Source organism: Fusarium keratoplasticum, chromosome 6, assembly GCF_025433545.1.
Source record: "Fusarium keratoplasticum isolate Fu6.1 chromosome 6, whole genome shotgun sequence".
NCBI lineage: Eukaryota > Fungi > Ascomycota > Sordariomycetes > Hypocreales > Nectriaceae > Fusarium > Fusarium keratoplasticum.
Window position 1 is genome coordinate 2,168,796 of NC_070534.1, and position 18,587 is coordinate 2,187,382.

Here is an 18,587-nt window from a genome sequence, read left to right on the forward strand (position 1 = left end):
CCGACGATATCTCATTCATTGACCGGTAATTTTGGAACACGATGTCTTGTGTCACTTATCTTCCCAAAACGGAAAGGACCTCGGTAACGCCAATCGGCGGCAAACCGGCCTTGAACAACAACCTCCCGTGCTCCCGTGCTTGATTGCGACTATTGGCTAGGTCATTTCGTCTCAATAGGAGTAGATACTGGTCAAAACACCTTCAAACACTCATCTTCTCAAGTTTTATCAGAGCCTAGAGGTCACTGTCCTAGCTGCGCCCCTCACGCCTTGGCCTCGGCACTCCTCAGTCGGCATCTCAGCCCGATGGTGGCATCCAAAGAATGGACGCGATTATCCTTCCAGGAAGCCCTGGAGTTGGTCAGGCTTCCCGCTGAATCTTCAGAGTCGCAAAAATGCGTCAAGAGATTCATGAGCCGTCAGCCAGCTTGGGAGCCGGGCAAGGAGCTCCCTTGGGACTCACTGGGACTTGCTCCACCCAAGATTACGAGAGGAGCTTACGGTGCTGTCGTCTACGCGCAATCATCTCTGGCGGCAGCACGTGTTGTTGGGGAAGAGGACCGCGAAGAAGGAAATGGTGTGAATGGGAATAAGCGCGGGATTCATGTGAGTCGATTCATTTCACGGTCGCGTACCTCACTCACCAAGCCCAGTCCATCCACGCAGTCTTCACCAACCCAGGGCGCTCTGATCGTCCCTTTATTCTCGACGTGTCTGAAGTTCATTCAAGTCGATCATTCTCAACTCGTCTAGTCAACGCGCGTCAACCAACTCAGCCCTCAAGTAACCCTGCCGGCCCATTCCCCATATCCGATGCTGAAGGACAACTGGACAACACCTGCTTGACATGCCTCGTCACCTTCAAGCGACCTGTTCCCAGCCCCGATGATGTCCAGGACACTCCGCCTCAAGAACGATACAGAGACATTCTGTCGTCAAGAAACCCAGACGAATGGGACCCTTGCCCACAAGCTGACCTTGATGGACTAAAGGCCAAGTTCCCAAATGCCGGTCATGGGGCGTTTCCAATCCTCGACATGTACAAGGTCGACATGACAGCCTTTAACGCCGATAAGCCCATACCTGACCGGAGGGAGCTTATCTACTACCGATTGCTCAAGCCCATCCCCAAGGAGGATGTCAATGCACATGTCGTAACCCATGCATTCGAAGCGGACCGAAACAGCCTCTTCATGCTCGGCAACCACTTAGGCTACGGCCACGACTTGGGCATAGCGGCGAGTTTGAGCTATTCATTCTATGTACACGTCAATGCTGAGGAGGCAATCATGGAGGGTGATGGTTGGTGGATTCAAGAGGCCTCTTGGTCACGCTTCAGCGCAGGAAGAGGCGCAATGGAGAGTCGCATGTGGAGTCCAGAAGGGAAGCATGTTGCAACGGGCTATCAAGATGGGATTGTGCTGCCGATGACTGCGAAACCGGGTAGAGAGACCAAGTTATAGCTTAATTCTAGAAGCGGCATAGCCTGTTGTTCATGTTCCCCGACATTTCTACCATGCAGCATGGAGAGACCCCATATTCTCGGCGGTGAAGAGGTCTGGCCCCGGAACTCGGCGTCACCAAGTGCGAACACCACGGGATTAACGGATCCGGACGGAGCAATCCACCTCCGTAATCCGTAGTGTCTCCCCGGAGCAAGGGTCAATTCGCTGATAACCCTTGATTATATTCCATTTCCTATTTTATCTATTTGGAATCTCCACCAGGCATTCGCTGACGTGAGAGCCAGGACTGGATTTGAGTTGTTTTGCGCCCTTGCTTCTTAGTCATGACGCAGACGATTAGACAGCAACCCTTGATGAAATGACAGCGCGGTGGCTGAAGCTAGTTTCGTTTACTCATCCCTCCTGAGGATGGCTCTCGCTTGCGGCGAGGCCCTTTTGCTTAGAAGAAGGAGTCTCACACTGTTGAATGTCACTTGGGGACCAACGTGGCAAGGATCGCGTAAGCTCGATTTGTTGGCCTTACAACTGTTGGAGCTCCTCAAACAAGGCAGGTTGATGCAATGGAACATTGTAGAGATTTAATCAATGCGGCTACGATGGTATAGGTGAAACCCAGCGCAGCGAACTCCGGCAGAACTTGCTAACGATGGGTCCCGCCTTGCCGATCTCGACTGGTCGCCCCTGTCGATTCGCAGAGATTGCCTCCGTGGGCTCAGCCTTAGATCCGGGTCCATTTGTTTTTCTCCTAGGGCTGGTAAGAGAGGTGCCAACTAAGCTTCCTACTTGCTGACTGAACTAGAACTTCTAACGTTAGAGAGTCTGACCATCCCCTTCCGTTATAACCGGGGTTCCTTTGTGGCGGCTTGGCCGTTGCAATGTCAGCGGCATGCAAGTTAATCGGACCTAAGATGGCGACTGTTAAATCCGTTATGGATGTTGATATGGACAAGGGAGACGTGTGTAGGAGACCTGGCAACTATAAAACAGAGCTCGCCCGAGTTCAATCTTTGTCTCAGTCCAGTTCCACATCCAACAATCTCACAACCACCTCACAATGGCCTCAAACGCTCCCCTAGGCATGGCAGCCTACGCCGCCCCTTCTCTCTTCCAGCCTCACAGAGCCCGTGACGCTATTAGAGATGCTCACAAGAAGAAGATTCCTCCTCTGCTGGGTTACTACGCTGGTCTGAGTGCCGTTCCCCTGACCCGACTCCTGGCCCCCATGAACTTTGACTGTGTCTGGATCGACTGGGAGCACACATCTTGTAACGTGGAGACTATGACGACCATGGTCCACGAGGCCATCTTTATGAGCCAGGGCCGCACTATTCCCTGGGTTCGAGTTCCTGGCCATGACCACGCTGCCATTGGATACGCCCTGGATGCCGGTGCGAGCATCGTCATCCCTCAGGTAAGTTGTTTGAGATGAAAGCAATTAGGTACAGGGCTAACTTTTGTCAAGGTTGAGACTGTGGAGCAAGCAAAGCATGTCGTCTCATCTGCCAAGTACGGTACCAAGCAGAACGGCACCCGATCAGCTCCCCCATTCAGACTGCTCCCTTATATCACTGATACTCCTTACGACTCAACACGTGACCTCCACAAGTGTCTCAACGACCAGGCTGCCATCATGATTCAGATCGAAACTCTTGAGGGTAAGTTGGCAACTACCATATAGAACAAGACCAGACTCTAACATCCATCTTAGGTATCAACAACCTTGACGCTATTCTCACCGAGGTCCCTGACATCGACCTTGTGTGGCTTGGCTCCCTCGACTGCCGTTTGAGCATGAACCTCCCCGGAAACATGGGCATGGGCGGTGACGAGCAAGAGTGGTTGGACGCCCGCGAGAAGTTCTTCTCCGTCTTGGACAAGCACGACAAGCCCTACTCCGGCTTTGCCTTTGGCGCCCCTCCATTCGGATCCCCCGAGGCTCTGAAGAAGGCCGCCGAGAGGATGAGCATGGTCATCATGTCTGCTGATGTGATGCACCTGATGGCCATGGGCCAGGACCTGGCTCAGGCTCGGGAGATTGTTGCCTCTCCTGAGACTAACGGAGAGACTAATGGAGAGAAGAAGGAGAATGGAGTCCGAGTTGAGAAGAACTGATATATCTCTAACGAGTTTGGAATAATGAATGACGGGTCATAGATTTGGATATTAGAACTATCACTTCCAAACTTTACCGAATGACAGCATGTGTGAATTGAAGTGAACTTGTAATAAGTGTGGCTAGTTTGTTCCCTATTGCCCTTGTGAAGTAAATCCACGTGTAGGTTAGCTGATTGCCAGGCACCGGCTAAAAGAGAACAATGAATGATTGACTGTGTTTGTTATCAGGCAGTTCAGGGTTGTTGGAACGTACCCGAGACATCCGGCCACCAACCAGAGTGCCGATAGATCCCATCATTCTACATAGGACTTACGTCGTTGTATGTCTATTTATTTTACTATCCGACTATGTTTCCTACTGTGCTTGCTGCATGACGTTCTACGGAATCACTAGGAATATAATTTGTGAATTCTCAACCCATAGTGAAGGAGGCTGGGAAGGTTCTCCTGAGCGAGAGATTAGAAATATAGAAGAAAGGCTTATGCCTTTCTTCTTCTTCTTTTTTGTGTGCACCTAGGTAGTTGAGGACTTGGCTTGCGTGTTACTTGCCTTTGGCATACCTTGTCTGTCGACATGGGAGGCCTCCACCCTAGAGAATTTGTGTGAATAACCAACAGTGAGAATAATTTGCTCGCTGACGGCTCTGACCCTTAAAACTCTAGATACAATCCCTTTAGCGGCGTGTAGTCTTATTTAGGGATTGCATTGGGGGCGAGATACACGGAATGGTTATGAGGAGTGTGAAGTCTGTCACGGAGGAAAGCAAAGCAGGTAGGAGAGGTAGAACAGCTTGAGACAGAACCAAGGCCGAATCGTTGTAGCAAACAAGAAGCTAGCATATAAAATCTACTCTGACTGTTTTCCAAGAGAAAAGATCGTCATTATTTCAAATAGAGGCACCTTGATAGAGGCTCAGCGATGGTGACGTACACTCACCAATATGAGAATCGGAGCTCGGAATGAGATATTCTGTAATTCCGAACAAGCATCATTAAACCCTGGCAAGTCTTGGTTGGGGTCTGAAAGCATCAGCCAAGGAATGCACATTGGTTTCGGTCAGTCTTGAGCCTCGTCATGCTTTAAAGGACCCTGTATGGGATACGCAAGCAAGCGCTTATTTAAGCTTATCAATTAAAGTACATTGTACCCGTGCTTCCGCTGGCATCAGTCATCCATTCCTAAGCCAAGAATGAGCCCAGACCGACAGGAGAACAAGTGCCACGGTCAAAGCCGCCATCGAGTGACGCCGACACTCGGGATGCCAAGAGAAGAGCGTACGTCAGCTCGAGGGGAGGTCGGGTTTAGCCCACTCGGATTTAACAAGATGCTTACAGATCATCCCATCCCGCCTCCGCCAACGGTGGGATTTTCTTTTACCCCCCCTGTCTGTCAATTTTTTGCCTTTCTGGCGGGTGACCACTTTTTTCGACGATCTGCCGGCTGCCAATCATGTCTGGGTAGGATTTGAAAGAATGGTCGTGTGAGGGTCTGCCATTTTCTGTACAGATCTGGGTGTTTATCTGATGGAAATTGATCAAGATGAAGATGACTGAGTGCTGTTCTCAGACAAAGCCCGTGCAAAACGTTCATGCATTCATCCAGACTCAGATCTTACACGAAACAAGTTACACTCACGTATCAAGGAGTCTACCGAATCGTCGGAGATGGATGCTCCATAGATGGACTCGCCCCCGTCAAAGCCGGCCGGCCGGGTCCCGTTCTCCATGACGAGGCCAGGGTGGCTTAGCATGCTTGGTATAAGTCTCTTTCTCAGATGCCAAGACCTGGTGATGATGGTTGGCCCAAGCACTTATACTTTGTGCGCCCGGTGAGATAGACGGCTGGACCCTTTTTTTTTTCTTTGATATGAAGCATCTCTGGGAGATTTAAGACATTCGGGACCCCAAGTTGGCCGTGGGAATCAGTATCGCGGCGAGGGCATTTACACTGCAGCAGCCCCTCATACACACACGATGAATTTCTCAGGTCTCTTGTTATACTTGCTTTCGATTTCTGTCTCCCTGCTGCATGTGCATGGTAAGTCCCCGCCACAAAAAGGTTACATGATGCACCTGTCGATCATGTGTAACTAACATGATCCTTCTTCAGCCTTGTCAATAGCCAGAAGCCCAATCCGCCACGCCTCCCTCATCCAGGACCTACACTTTTCTCAAAGTCCCAAAAGCCTTGACGCCTCCTCAAATTTCCAAGTCGAATTCACTATATCAAAAGAACAACAGAGGATCCAACTAAACCTGCAGCCAAGCCGCAACGTCATCTCACGTCTCACAGACGTTCGACATGTTGGACCCGACGGGACTAGCGGCTTGTCAAACACGATCATAGGACGAGGCTCGCCGCTCCTGTACAAGGGAGACGCCTTTATTTCCGATGTTGAGAAGCAGACATGGAGGAAAGTAGGCTGGTCCCGGATTATGGTTCGTTCTCGGAACGGCCGATATCTGCTTGAAGGTGTCTTTAACCTTGACGGCGATTACCACCACATCTCGCCCAGCTCGAACCTCCGCAATAAGCAGTTCAAACTGGACGGCAAATTACCTGCGACGGACGCTCCGTACATGGTGGTCTGGAAAGAGTCGGATAATGTCGAGCAGGACGGAGGCATCTTTCAACGATCGTTGTCCAACGCATCGATATGTGGCACTCAGAGTTTGGACCGTCGTTCGTTTTCTCTGGATCTGGATGACCGAGACCAAAAACGAGACACGCCACGTTATGGATTCGTCGAGCGTGTGCGTCGACAAAACGGAATTGGCCAGATCGACCCGGTGGACGTTATTGGACAGACGAGCGGGTGTCCATCGACAAGACGAGTGGCCATGATAGGAGTCGCCACGGACTGTTCATACACGGCCGAGTTTGACTCGCTTGAAGATGCTCGAGAGAACATCATCTCACAAATCAACATCGCCTCGCAGGTATACGAAGACGCCTTCAACATCTCCCTGGCTATCCGCAACCTGACCATCAGCGACTCCTCCTGTCCATCGACAGGTTCCACCACAACAGCCTGGAACCTCCCCTGTTCGTCAAATGCCGACATCTCTAGGCGACTCAGTCTGTTTTCGGAGTGGAGAAGTCAATTCAGCGATGAGAACGCCGCATGGTCCCTGATGAGCGCCTGCGAGAGTGGCTCAACAGTTGGCATGGCCTGGATCGGCAACATCTGCAGCCGCGGAGGGAGATCCTGGCGAGGCGGAAGCTCTGTCGCGTCTGCCAACGTTGTCATTCGTACGGCTGCCGAGTGGCAGGTCTTTGCCCATGAGCTGGCGCACAACTTTGGAGCTTCTCACGACTGTACGTCCGAGACTTGCAGCGGCGATTCTCCTGTTGAGGGCTGCTGTCCCCTTAGCAGATCTACTTGTGATGCTAGTGGTCAGTACATCATGAACCCGCGGAGTGGACGGGAGCTGCGTGAATTCTCACCTTGTACTATTGGAACCATCTGCACAGCGATTGGAGATGACTTGATCGATACGAGCTGTTTGGTGGACGAAGACGATGCTCCTGACATCAACGAGAGTCAGTGTGGAAACGGCATCGTCGAGCCAGGAGAGGCGTGTGACTGCGGTGGTGAGGAGGGATGCCCAGAAAACTCATGCTGTAATCCCTCAACATGCCAGCTTCAGAGCGGCGCTGCGTGCGATCCAGCGACAGATGCCTGCTGTACAGACCAATGCCAGGTTGCGTCCAGTGGTCAGGTCTGCCGAGAGAGTACAGGTTCTTGTGATCCTGAGGAGACGTGCGATGGAGAGTCGAGCCGATGTCCCGAAGACGAGCGAGATGACTCTTGCGGCGATGACAACGGAGGAGGTGGTTCCGGAGGTCGTGGCGGCGGTAGCGGAGGAGGAAGCGGAAGAAGCTGGTTCGACGAGAACAGAACCGTGGTGATTGCCGTCGCTGCCTCTGTCGGAGGCGTCATCGTCGCGCTCATTCTAGGCTGCTTCATCGCCTCGTGCGTTCGGAAGAGGAGGAGAAGAGTCGGAAACCGGCTACAGAAGAATAGTCCTTTTGATGCGAACAACCCCCCGCCTGTCGCTATGGGAGAAGCACCGGCCATGCCGCGGATGGTGCATCGTTACATGTAAATTTGGAGTCTGGGATGCATTTAGCATGTTTTATGATTCATGATAAAGAGATTATATTACTTACCTATTAACAGGAGATGCTTCTGCTGTTTGTTGTCTGATTACGGAGGTGCAAGCCTGAGGCCGGTGCATGTTTTTAGAAGCCATCCATCACAAAGAAATGCACCATTTGTACACCTACCAAGAAGAATGCACAGTGAATTGGGCTAGCCATGAATGGTTAAATTTTCTGATTCTGTTTGGGCCCGAGTTCAAAGAGACATCAAACAACGAGGAGAGTAGCACCAGATGTAGCTTGGTTAAGATCCAGACAAAGATGAAGCGCAATGCACTATGCGTTATTGAAGCTGCAAAATGGATTATGGCATACAATATTTTGTTTGACTGTCATAGGCATTGCCATCTTCCAACCTTTGTCTGAGAGGCGGCATCACCAGCCAACAAGGAGCCTCACGGTATCCTCACGGTATCCATCTCGCATAGATGGTTGGATAGACTGTAGACAGGTCAGCTGTCAAGCCAATACAGCTAGCCATATGAGGCTACGTATTAACGCGTGACTAGTATTCGTATAGCAACCCATAGCTTCGGTAGAGGAATACACCGAAGACACCATCTTCTTCGTCCTCCTTTGTGTCGACTGCCGCCTTGAATGACCCAGACTGTCCGCCCAGCTTCGCTATGAATGGACCGGCTAAGGAAGATCCACACTGTACCTAATTTCGGCTGAGAAAACAACGACGGGGTCTTTGCCGTTTATAGTTACATTCGGTGGTCGTTGCATTGACGTTTGCTATGCGACCCCTTGGCGCGGAGTCTTTACTGGATTCGGGGCGCTTTAGAACTTGAACAAGTTGAACAGAGTGTTGATCCTAATCCGTGCTCGAGTTAAAAAGGGACGAGATGCATCGGCTTATATATCGTTGAGAGTCAAGCCGATGCAGGTTGGGGGCGGGGAAGAGGAGAATCCTACGAACCCCCAAAGTCCGGGGAGCAGATCACGGAAGCTTATTTGTGGGTATAGGACCATGATGGTGTGGTTCATAGGTTAATTGCAACGATCTTCAAGGCAACCTTCTGTAAAGGGCAGAAGCCGGGGTTAAGCTTAACCACCTGTCATATTGGGACAAGGATAGTCCTCCGCAGCAACTAGTTCAAGACCAGCAACATAAATAGAGTGACTCGGTCTTTGGAAACACTCATCTGCAACCAGAAACAATGCATCTCAGGACTGGTATCACGGCGCTTTGCTGCATGCTTGTTGGTGCATCAGCACTGACGGTCAAATCAACAAAGTCCTGGACAATCGGCACCGATCTCCAAGGTCCCGAGCGACTCAACGGAGTGAGCTACCAGGAAGATGCCCTGATCACCTTTGGCGACCATCAATATGTCACCTTTTACGAAACGACCCCGGCTGGATATAACAACCACTATGTCAAGGTTGGCCGTCGTCGTGTCAGCCCGTCGGTTGGCGACTGGGAATACCTGACTCTTACCGATTACGTCCAAAAGACTATGGACGGGCATAATATGATTTCCATGGGCATCTCTGGCGATGGTAAAATTCATCTCAGCTTTGATCACCATGTCAGTGCACAAGCCAAAAGGGTGGGCATGATTCACTGACCGTTTGTAGGACGTACCCTTGAACTACCGCGTGTCCAAGACGTCTATTGCAAAGGATGTCCCCTCAACGTGGACTGCGGACCTGTTTGGGCCTGTTGTTCACGAGCTTGCGGGATCTACGGGTCCTTATACGCCCTTGACTTATCCCAGGTTTGAGTCACTGAGCAACGGTGATATGCTCATGGAATTCCGTATCGGACAGTGAGTAACACACTTACTGTGTAGGATGTGTTGCTGATTTTCAAAAGATCTGGCGCTGGTGATAGCTACATTCACCGATACAGCTCTTCGACTGGAAAGTGGCAGGCTTATGGAAAATACATTGAGGGAGACGACAACAACGCCTACATCAATGGACTCAACTCCGTCAACGGAAAGCTGTACACCTCCTGGACTGTCCGTGAAACGCCAGATGCAAACACCAATCACGATGTATTCTTTGCCTACTCGGATGATGACGGGCGAACCTGGTTCAACACCAACGGCACCAAGCTTCCAAAGCCCATTTCAACGTCCCTGGATAGCACACTAATCTGGGATATTCCTCAGAACAGCCGCATGGTGAATCAAGAGGGTCAGTTTGTGGATGCCAAGGGCAGAGTTCATGTTCTCATGCGGGATAACCTCAGCGGAGAACACCTCTACCAGCATTATCTCAGGGATACAAACGGTAAGACAACTTCGAAACCGTTCGTGCGATTGCACAGCTGACACGCACTGTAGGCAAGTGGACAAAGAATGCCATCAAGGTGAGTGGCATCAACGGCCCCGATCTCTTTGACCCTCGTGGAAAGTTCGCAGGAGACAAGTCTGGCGAGCACCTCATCGCACTTCTCCCTGATGCAAAGGCATTGAAGACGGGAATCTACGCATCCACGGTAACTGGAGGGTTCAAGGACTGGAAGTTTCTGGCCGATATCCCCAACACCTCCACCGAGCCCTTGTTTGATAGCACTCGCCTCCGTGACAAGGGCATCTTGAGCGTGTTTGTGCGCCAGGCTGGGGGGTTTCCCGACAGGAAGCTGCAGGTCTGGGACTTTGAGCTTGCGTTTTGATTAGGGCTCAAAGAGGGCCTCAAGATGCACAGTACTTCCTACTAAACATACAAAAGCGTGGCCCGTTATCGAGAAGCAAACGCAGTGGTAGTACAAGAAACTGTGGCTCGATGGACCACCCAGACTCTTGAAACTTGTAGTATGGAAAGCGGCTTTCAGTGATCTTTTATATGAAAGGCGAAAATAGGCAGCAAAGGCAAACAAAACACGAATTGATGTCAAAGTCATCACGTCCTTTTTCTTACAGTACTCGACTTGCCAGTGACGTTGCAGGCACCACGTTCCTAGCCAAAACTCTCCGCGTCGCGCGCGTGGCCCCCTCTTTGCACCTCAACTTCTCAACACTCAGCATCGGCGTTTGCAAGGTGAATCACGACGCTTCTTTTCTCCAATCACTCCTTTTGTGACCAAAAGAGGTCATATTGTCTCTCATTTACCTTGTCTTCTTTTCTCAAAAAATATTCTCGACTCCTCTCCCTCATCCCGCCTCCATCCGAGAAGCGTTTCACGTCTGCCTCGTTCGTTCTGCACGATATCATCGCGAGATTACACGCCTCGCGAGATTCGAGTCGCCTGACGCCGGCATCTTTTTCACTCTGACTCTCTCTCCTCTCGGAGCTGTGCTCTGCTCTAATGCGCACCTGGTAAACATTCCCGACCTTCTGAAGTGAAGATGTGTTGTGCTGACGATCGATCAAGGCGCTCGAAGTATCCTCTCCCTACTAACAAAGAAATAGACCATCATCACCACGAGTATCTAGTCCTTATTTTGGTGAGATGAACTCTCTTGTTTGAGTCGAACCGTGCTGACACTCATCTCAAGCAGACCTGACGCCCCCGAGTCTCTTCATCCAACGAGGCCCACCATGTCTACTCGACAAATTCCTGCCTCTCACCTAGCCCAGGATGGCCCTTCGACTGAGAGCATTCTGGCGATGCTCCGAACCCCTAGGGATGAGGTCTACACCCTCAGCCAGGATGGAGCCACCTACATTCGCCCCCAGTGCCTGAGTGACACCCCCGTCGCCAAGCTGACCGAGAACAGCCCCTATTGGAGAAGCACCTGGAACTCTCTGGACGAGTACCTGGCCCAGGAAGAGGAGGAGGAGCGCCTCAAGAAGGAGACTAGCGCGCGTCTCAAGCTGGATCCTTCCAACAAGTCCGTTGCCGCTGCTCACAAGCTTCACCAGGACAACGTCAGCAAGCACCGCCGCATTCGTGACATCTTTGGTCCCAACACCAGATATCACCCCAACCAGCTCGTGGCCAAGCACCACCTCCCCGACGATGGCCTCTGCCAGAAGGAGATCATGTACCGCCTGGCCTGCAAGATCTCGGACCTCCGCGTCCTCCATGAGAAGAACGAGCTGGCCATGGACCCATGGGACTTTATGCGCTGGAGAATCTCCAAGAAGATTCTGTCCTTAATCACCTTCCCCGGCAGTTCTGCGCGAGACAACATTCGAACCATCGTGTACAAGATTTGTGAGGACTGCGGATCCAGCCCCAACATGAAGCAGTACGAGGACGTCCTCCTGCGCGCCGCCATCCTCCGATCTGCGGGATACCAGAACAGAATCGCGAGTTTCACCACCAAGGGCGAGAAGGCCAAGGGGAGCAGCTCTGGAAGTGCCCAGCCTCGCTCCCGTGTTGCTTCTGGAGGCCGGCCTCGAACCGGAAGCTTCTCCAACGCTGCATCTAACACGTCCTCGCGACCTGCTCTGCCTCCTCCTCGAGTTGACAAGCACCGCCCTCAACCTAGCACGTACATGGGCATCAACGCCTGGAGAGAGCAGAAGAGACGCCGAGAGGCCGAGAAGAACAAGGAGTCCAACCAGGACTCCAACAAGGAGCCTCAGAAGTAGAAACAACTAATATTTCTACAAAAGCTCACAGGTTTGTCTTCTCCACTGTCCTCCCCTATTCTACTTACTCACCAGTGTCCAGGTCCCGTGTACCACACACTTTCTTGACAGCACCCCCTGTATACTATCGATGACTACATTCGCCTCCGAATAGCCCGGCCGACTCATTTATTATTATTATTATTTTTGATCTCTTACGCAGCGAGATTTCTCTTCGTCTAGCTTATTTCAGAGTCGGCAATTTTACCAAGGGCATTGCGATGAGGGCAGAGGCATGACGATCACATACGATCCAACTGGATCAACCGTTCGACCTATGTTACATTTTTGCTACAAGTTAAGGGGTGTGCTTCTACCGTTCATATTTTTGTAATTCAAATGACATTTACTTGCTACGCCATGTCTTCAACTTGTTTCTGTCGTGATTTGGAATTTATGCATCTCTGTATTCCAGTCTGATTATTTCTCATCTGCTAAACTCGTTAACCCACAGCTCTATCATCGACGTGATGCGCCAGACAGATATTGCCAACACGACGGCGAGGACGAGAAAAACCCAATATCCAAAGGCTTCGGCAAAACCGGCGAGCACATCAATACCTCCCAACGCAACCCCTGGCCCACCATCAGGTTGGTGGCGACGAGAAGCATCGGCCGGATATTGGCCGCTTCTACAAAATGGAGGAGAACTCTGGGCAACCTGCTAAAGTCGCCCTTAAAATGCCTTGGTCAGTCATTCAACCCCTAGGCTATTAGTTTCTATAGAGTATCCTTGAACGGCAGAGTAGTTATCACGACATGAAACGGACGAGCTTTGGAATGACGACAGCATCGTCAGATTAACCTATCAGCCGGGTCAACCCTTCTATTCGTAGCTCAAGTTGAGACTTGAGGCGGCTTTGAAATACTTTTTGACCAATCAAAAAGAACTCGTGTCAACAAACGTCCTGATTTTGACTGAAGAGTTATTGACTTCTACCAACAAGTGACAGAGTCTTGGTACTTACGAGACTCAACCACCAAACACTACCATGAACACAAAACTCAGCTATAATGTTGACCTAGTATACAAGTCTCCATGTAGATTTCCATATTTCCTCAGCAATATAGGACCGTAACCGAGGTCGTGGCGATGCGTGGTCAATCGGCTGCAACGGCTATATCGGGTATTGCGGGATCAAGAGAGGAGCAACACGTCATGAAGGGTCTCGGTCTTTCCCCGAGACGGTCAGACGGCTGTAACTTTCACATCGCGTTTCTAAGCAAGAGAAGGATCAAAGGATATAAGAGAGGGCCATGGGATTATGGAAGAGGCCTCTGCGCTTAGAGCAGCATCCCCGGTCGATCATCCACAAGGTCGGCAAGACGATCTGAAGCCCTACAATAAATTAAGGTATTTGTGTGTGAACAGCCTATCAACTACGTCTAACAAATAACAGTTCATCATGAGTGTAACGCGAGCAGCCTTAACAACAAGTCGAGCCCGACTGACTCATCTATTCCCATGGATCACGTCGCCCTTCATCGTCGGCGCGCCAATGCGCGTTATGTCAGGTCCAGACCTGGCCCTCGCAATCTCCAAAGCTGGAGGGCTGGGCTTCATCGGACCCGGCGCGCAGCCCGAAGACACGGCCAAAGATTTGATGACAGTCAAGGAGCTGTTGAAGAATGCGCCCCCCAACACATTGCCACAGTCGTTTCCACCTCAGGATGTCCTCCCTGTTGGTGTCGGGTTCCAGCTTTGGAATGGCGACCTTGATTCTGCGGTTCAGGCTGTTCAGCAGCATCGGCCCTGTGTGGCTTGGCTGTTTGCTCCTCGCCGGGGTCAGGAGGAGTTGGATGAGTGGGCGACTCGTTTGCGCGAGGCTTCTCCCGGGATTCAGATCTGGACTCAGATTGGCACCGTCAAGGAGAGCATTGAAGCCGCCAACAGTGATAATCGCCCGGATGTTCTGGTAATCCAAGGAGCAGAGGCGGGTGGCCACGGCAGAGTAACAGACGGCTTAGGAATCATGGCGCTATTTCCCGAGATTGCAGACAACGTCAAGGACTCGGGCATCACGCTGATCGTGGCTGGAGGCATCGCCGACGGCCGGGGAGTCGCTGCAGCCCTCGCTCTAGGAGCAGCGGGCGCAGCAATGGGGACACGCTTCCTGGCAGCCACCGAAGCCCGTATCAACAAGGGCTACCAGCGAGAAATCGTGCGGGCTTCCGACGGAGCACAGTGCACCACCCGGACGATGCTGTACAACCACCTCCGCGGCACCATGGGCTGGCCAGAGCAGTACAGCCCCCGCGGGATCGTCAATCAGAGTTGGCACGACCAGCAGGCGGGCGTTGCCTTTGAGGAGCTGAAACTCCGCCACGACGAGGCTGCCAAGGCCGGCGAGAAGGGTTGGGGCCCCGACGGGAGGTTGGCGACTTATGCAGGCACCGCGGTCGGTCTCGTGCATGAGGTTGAAGACGCCGGGGTCCTCGTTCAGCGGATACAGTGTGAGACTAGAGATATTGTGAGAAGGGTTGCAGAGGGAGTTGTGTGAAGGTATCTGTACGACAGGGCGGTAACAAAAAGATGGGGTTTATGCATGCATGAACTTGCAGATTGCAACTCGGCTGTATACAGTGTTTATCAAGGTCTGCGTTGGCTAGAATCAAACGGTGAAGAATTTTCACCCAAGACAAAGCGTTGTTTGCTCGCCTTGTTTGCTTCTCTTCCCACTGTAGAGAGGGTGATGACATCTCGACAGAGCCTTGTACGACGGTGACGAGGTTCACCAACGTGCATTGCATTAGTTAGACTAATCATTCCAATCAATATTTTTGCTTATGCGTAGCGTTGGGGGTTTTTCTTGTTCCCTCTTTTCTCTTTTCTCTTATTTCTCAGTTCTCTTCACCCAGACTATCAACCCAGTCAGGCCAGCAACCTTCATACAAATAACTCCTTGATTACATCCCCATCTCTGATCAACTCCTCACTTGTCTCCCCTCAACCCATAAACACATCAATCATGTCCCTATCCAAACCCGTCTCATTCCCCAAATTCTCTCACCTGGCCAATGAGCTCCAAGACCTCGTCTGGGAATGGTCTCTCAAGGACCGCCACCCGGCTGCTCACTTTGCCCAGCTCGGAACTCATACACTCGACAGCCGACGGCCAAAGGGTGATGTTACGTCCTTTTGCACCCTGACCATGATTGAGGAGCTTGTGTGGTCTGACCCACCTCGCGAGCTCGCAGAGATGTGTCCTGTGCATGAGACGCAGGTCGACGTCCTGCTTCGAACGTGCAAGCAATCACGCCGTATCGCTATCCGGCATCGAAAGTCGTGGGGCCCTGAGGGCACGCTTCAGCTCTACGACCCTCGTGACAAGAGCCGTGCAGACACCTGGGATATGGCAAGAGATTCCAGAATCCCAATCCCTGCATTTTCCGAAAAATGCTTTCAAATAAAGTACATGCCCCCACGACTCTTTGATCTTCCATCTCGCAAGGTGGATAACTCTCGGGACCTCGTCATCTTGGGACCGGAGTGGATTGATGTCGGGCAAGAGTATCAGAAATCCTTCTTTTTAACAAAGCTGGAATGGCAACTGCCTGTCCCGCGAGTTCCATATCTCGCATTTCCCTACACCGCCTGCGAGTCCATCGACAGCCAGCTGTCGGTGGTGGGTGCGTTTCTTCGCCTCCGCGCAGGGGTGCTGTACATCCTCATCAACCCAGATGAGTTTGACAACGACGACAACATGTTTGTGGCCGCGGATCCAGCACTGAAAACGGTCAAGGACAGGCGTAAGGCCCTCGAGACACCCTTTAAGAAGCGTCCGGGGGCTGAAAGCATCGTGTCTGAAGCACCGGATAGCTTCTGGTATGGGACGAGGGAGTACTACGCGCTCAGCTGGGACGACATCGAGGAAAAGATGATGAATTCCAAGTTCTGGAGACAGCTCACCGGGGGGATTGAGAAGGCAAGGCAGGTGGAGGATAATTGCTGCACCGGATGCTTTGGCACAAGCTGCAACAGGACGACTGAGACGCTCCCTGCGATTTGGAAGGTCATGTCTTGGAGGGACCACAAATAGGGGGTTTCTTTGTTCACACCGGTGAAAAGGGGGTTGCGAGTTGATACGTTCGTTTAAACATGGTACGGGAGACTACTAAGTGAGTTCATGATTATGAGTGTTCAGGTACGGTGCATCGGGTTGGGTATTAGCCCTTGGAGTTCCGTCATTTAGGGGGTATGGGATACTTGACGCAGCATTGACTGCCGGTGGGAAACCAAACAATTATGTAGAAATAGTCTCAAAATACAAAGGTAATTTAGTGTGTTACTCTGGCGTTGAAAACTGTACATTTCTTGTTGAAAACAGTCCCTTGCACGGAACAGGATCAACTCCAAAATGTTCAAAATTCACCACACCACGTCACCGAGACCTTGGCAAGTCTCGCATTTACAGTACTTGCTGGTGGTCTACTCGATATTGCAGTTAGCAGCCAGCCAACTCGTGCAATTCTGTTCAAATGCGATTCTTGTTGAGCCTGCCCCAGTTTGCCAGTCATAGTTCGGAAACCTGGTGAGCATGTCGATTAGAACCTGTCTAAGGGCGGCAAAGTTCGCCCCGGCTTTGAGTGTTACTCTCCGCCACTCGGTGGCATCTACTCGCGAGAACGAGGGCGTGGTCAGCCTTCTTTAAGCTAAAGAGGAACGGGGAACATGATGGGATAGTTCGAAGACTTACCAGTCTGCGGCGTGAGTTTGGTCATATAATCCAACTCGAGGCTCTTGCCAATCTTGCGCGTCACGTAGTACCACCCGTTGGGGCCAGGAATCTGCAGAGTGCGAGTCGGGTTCGGGGAGAGCACGTTCTCAGCCTTCCTAGAGAGGATTCGTTAGTAATTGACGACCAAGAGGTTTGAGATCGTCTATAAAGGCTAAGCGGGCATTTTGTACTTAAAGTTTGGGTTATGCGTTGTGTATGAAGACTCGCCGTCGCCGAACTTGATATGGAAATAGAGCTCCGGGTTGCCATGGGCATCGTCCTCACCACCCCCAGTTAGCCTAACCCACAAAAAAGAACTCATTGTAGTAGCAATAAGTTCCGAAGTGAGTCGCACGGATCATAGAACATACCCTGGCAATGCCATGCGACCAGTTAGGGTCAGGAGAGACTATAAAGTAACACCGGTTTGCCATTTTCGTAACGAAAGAAACAGGGCATTCATATACTTTCGCGAGCGTGACGATATGCCGTGGAGATGTGCTGATAGAGACTGAATACAGGAGACAAAGGACGAGCTTTTTTATACCTGCCTTGGGGCATTCCAGTACGCAATGCTAGGCGTCGGTCACCGGGGGAGACCGATCCAGAACAGCCCAGCTGAAAAAGAGTTCAGTTCCGGTCAGCCACATGGTCAATAGTTTTCTGTTCCTTGAAAATGAGTCTGGTGAGGTTAATGCATGCATGAAGACGTGTCTGGCTAGAACGCTCCATGTCTTGGGTGTATTGGTTGGTTCAGCTCGCCACAAGTGGCAAGAAGGCATAGGTATGGCCACACCGTGAGACAATCATAGAAACCAATAAGGTCTAGACTGACAGCTGATAAGATGCTTACAATTAAGATCACTACCATCGCCGTGTTGTGTAGGGACGGGCTTCGCTCAGCTCGCCTCGACTCAAGCTCTAGCAATCTCAGCCCTCGCTCAGCAGCAGCTCAGCCTAGAGGCAATAACTCGGCTCCGTAAATAGAAATTGACTTTTTTGTGCTTGAGTTTCGTCTCCGAGCTGTGTGGGAATCTGTCGTAACTCGTGTTCAGCCCAAGCTTGGACTCCCTGGGGGATTTGCATCCTTGTCCACCTGAATTGTTCAAACAGGGCCTCATTGGCTGCCACATTGCGGCGAGGTCACTATAAGGGTGCTGCCTATGTTATCGTAGAGAAACTCCAAGGGCTGCATAATCCACAAAGGGACCCAAGTGTGTCCAGTCGACGCTGATGCTGTCGAGGGGCAGGGTTTTGCATGCTAAAGCCACGATGAGCAGCTTGCCCTCGGACGATTTTCAAAAGGATCTTCTCAAGTCATCCTTCTTTCTTTTGAAATCATAGATTTAAAGCCTGCCTAACCTTGTCTTTGACTAACCTCGTTCTCACGAGGTTGACCATATGATGTGAGGACAGCTTGAATTCACAGGGTAGCTGATCAAATTCTACTGGTGCATGGGAGTTTTGGAGTGAAAAGATTGAAAATAACTATAATGCAGGGAAGAATCAAAGAATCAAGGATGGGCCACGCGCTCAGGTTGCCTTATTCGGATGGCTCTGCGGGAATCCCTCCACCATCTCCACACTCGG

At 51.3% G+C, this 18,587-nt stretch overlaps 7 protein-coding genes across 7 annotated transcripts; 6 read left to right on the plus strand and 1 right to left on the minus strand.

Annotated features, from left to right (window-relative positions):
- Window positions 1-306: 306 nt before the first annotated feature.
- NCS57_00865800 (uncharacterized protein) lies at window positions 307-1,463 on the plus strand (the record flags this gene model as incomplete). The annotated part of the gene is made up of 2 exons (XM_053058468.1): window positions 307-606; window positions 654-1,463. The coding sequence occupies 2 exons, from the start codon at window positions 307-309 to the stop codon at window positions 1,461-1,463; spliced, it is 1,110 nt and encodes a 369-aa protein (XP_052912299.1).
- A 1,057-nt stretch (window positions 1,464-2,520) lies between these two features.
- On the plus strand, window positions 2,521-3,578 carry NCS57_00865900 (HpcH-HpaI domain-containing protein; the record flags this gene model as incomplete). Its single annotated transcript, XM_053058469.1, has 3 exons — window positions 2,521-2,877; window positions 2,929-3,121; window positions 3,175-3,578. The coding sequence occupies 3 exons, from the start codon at window positions 2,521-2,523 to the stop codon at window positions 3,576-3,578; spliced, it is 954 nt and encodes a 317-aa protein (XP_052912300.1).
- A 1,977-nt stretch (window positions 3,579-5,555) lies between these two features.
- Window positions 5,556-7,691, plus strand: NCS57_00866000 (uncharacterized protein; the record flags this gene model as incomplete). Its single annotated transcript, XM_053058470.1, has 2 exons — window positions 5,556-5,619; window positions 5,692-7,691. 2 exons carry the CDS (start codon window positions 5,556-5,558, stop codon window positions 7,689-7,691), a joined length of 2,064 nt encoding a protein of 687 aa, XP_052912301.1.
- A 1,218-nt stretch (window positions 7,692-8,909) lies between these two features.
- NCS57_00866100 (uncharacterized protein) lies at window positions 8,910-10,375 on the plus strand (the record flags this gene model as incomplete). The annotated part of the gene is made up of 4 exons (XM_053058471.1): window positions 8,910-9,281; window positions 9,331-9,521; window positions 9,569-9,990; window positions 10,044-10,375. The coding sequence occupies 4 exons, from the start codon at window positions 8,910-8,912 to the stop codon at window positions 10,373-10,375; spliced, it is 1,317 nt and encodes a 438-aa protein (XP_052912302.1).
- Window positions 10,376-11,241: 866 nt separating this feature from the next.
- Window positions 11,242-12,240, plus strand: NCS57_00866200 (uncharacterized protein; the record flags this gene model as incomplete). Its single annotated transcript, XM_053058472.1, has 1 exon — window positions 11,242-12,240. The coding sequence occupies one exon, from the start codon at window positions 11,242-11,244 to the stop codon at window positions 12,238-12,240; it is 999 nt and encodes a 332-aa protein (XP_052912303.1).
- Window positions 12,241-13,685: 1,445 nt separating this feature from the next.
- Window positions 13,686-14,780, plus strand: NCS57_00866300 (NMO domain-containing protein; the record flags this gene model as incomplete). Its single annotated transcript, XM_053058473.1, has 1 exon — window positions 13,686-14,780. One exon carries the CDS (start codon window positions 13,686-13,688, stop codon window positions 14,778-14,780), a length of 1,095 nt encoding a protein of 364 aa, XP_052912304.1.
- A 1,928-nt stretch (window positions 14,781-16,708) lies between these two features.
- Window positions 16,709-17,319, minus strand: NCS57_00866400 (uncharacterized protein; the record flags this gene model as incomplete). The annotated part of the gene is made up of 3 exons (XM_053058474.1): window positions 16,709-16,893; window positions 16,977-17,113; window positions 17,189-17,319. 3 exons carry the CDS (start codon window positions 17,317-17,319, stop codon window positions 16,709-16,711), a joined length of 453 nt encoding a protein of 150 aa, XP_052912305.1.
- Between the last annotated feature and the right edge of the window lie 1,268 nt (window positions 17,320-18,587).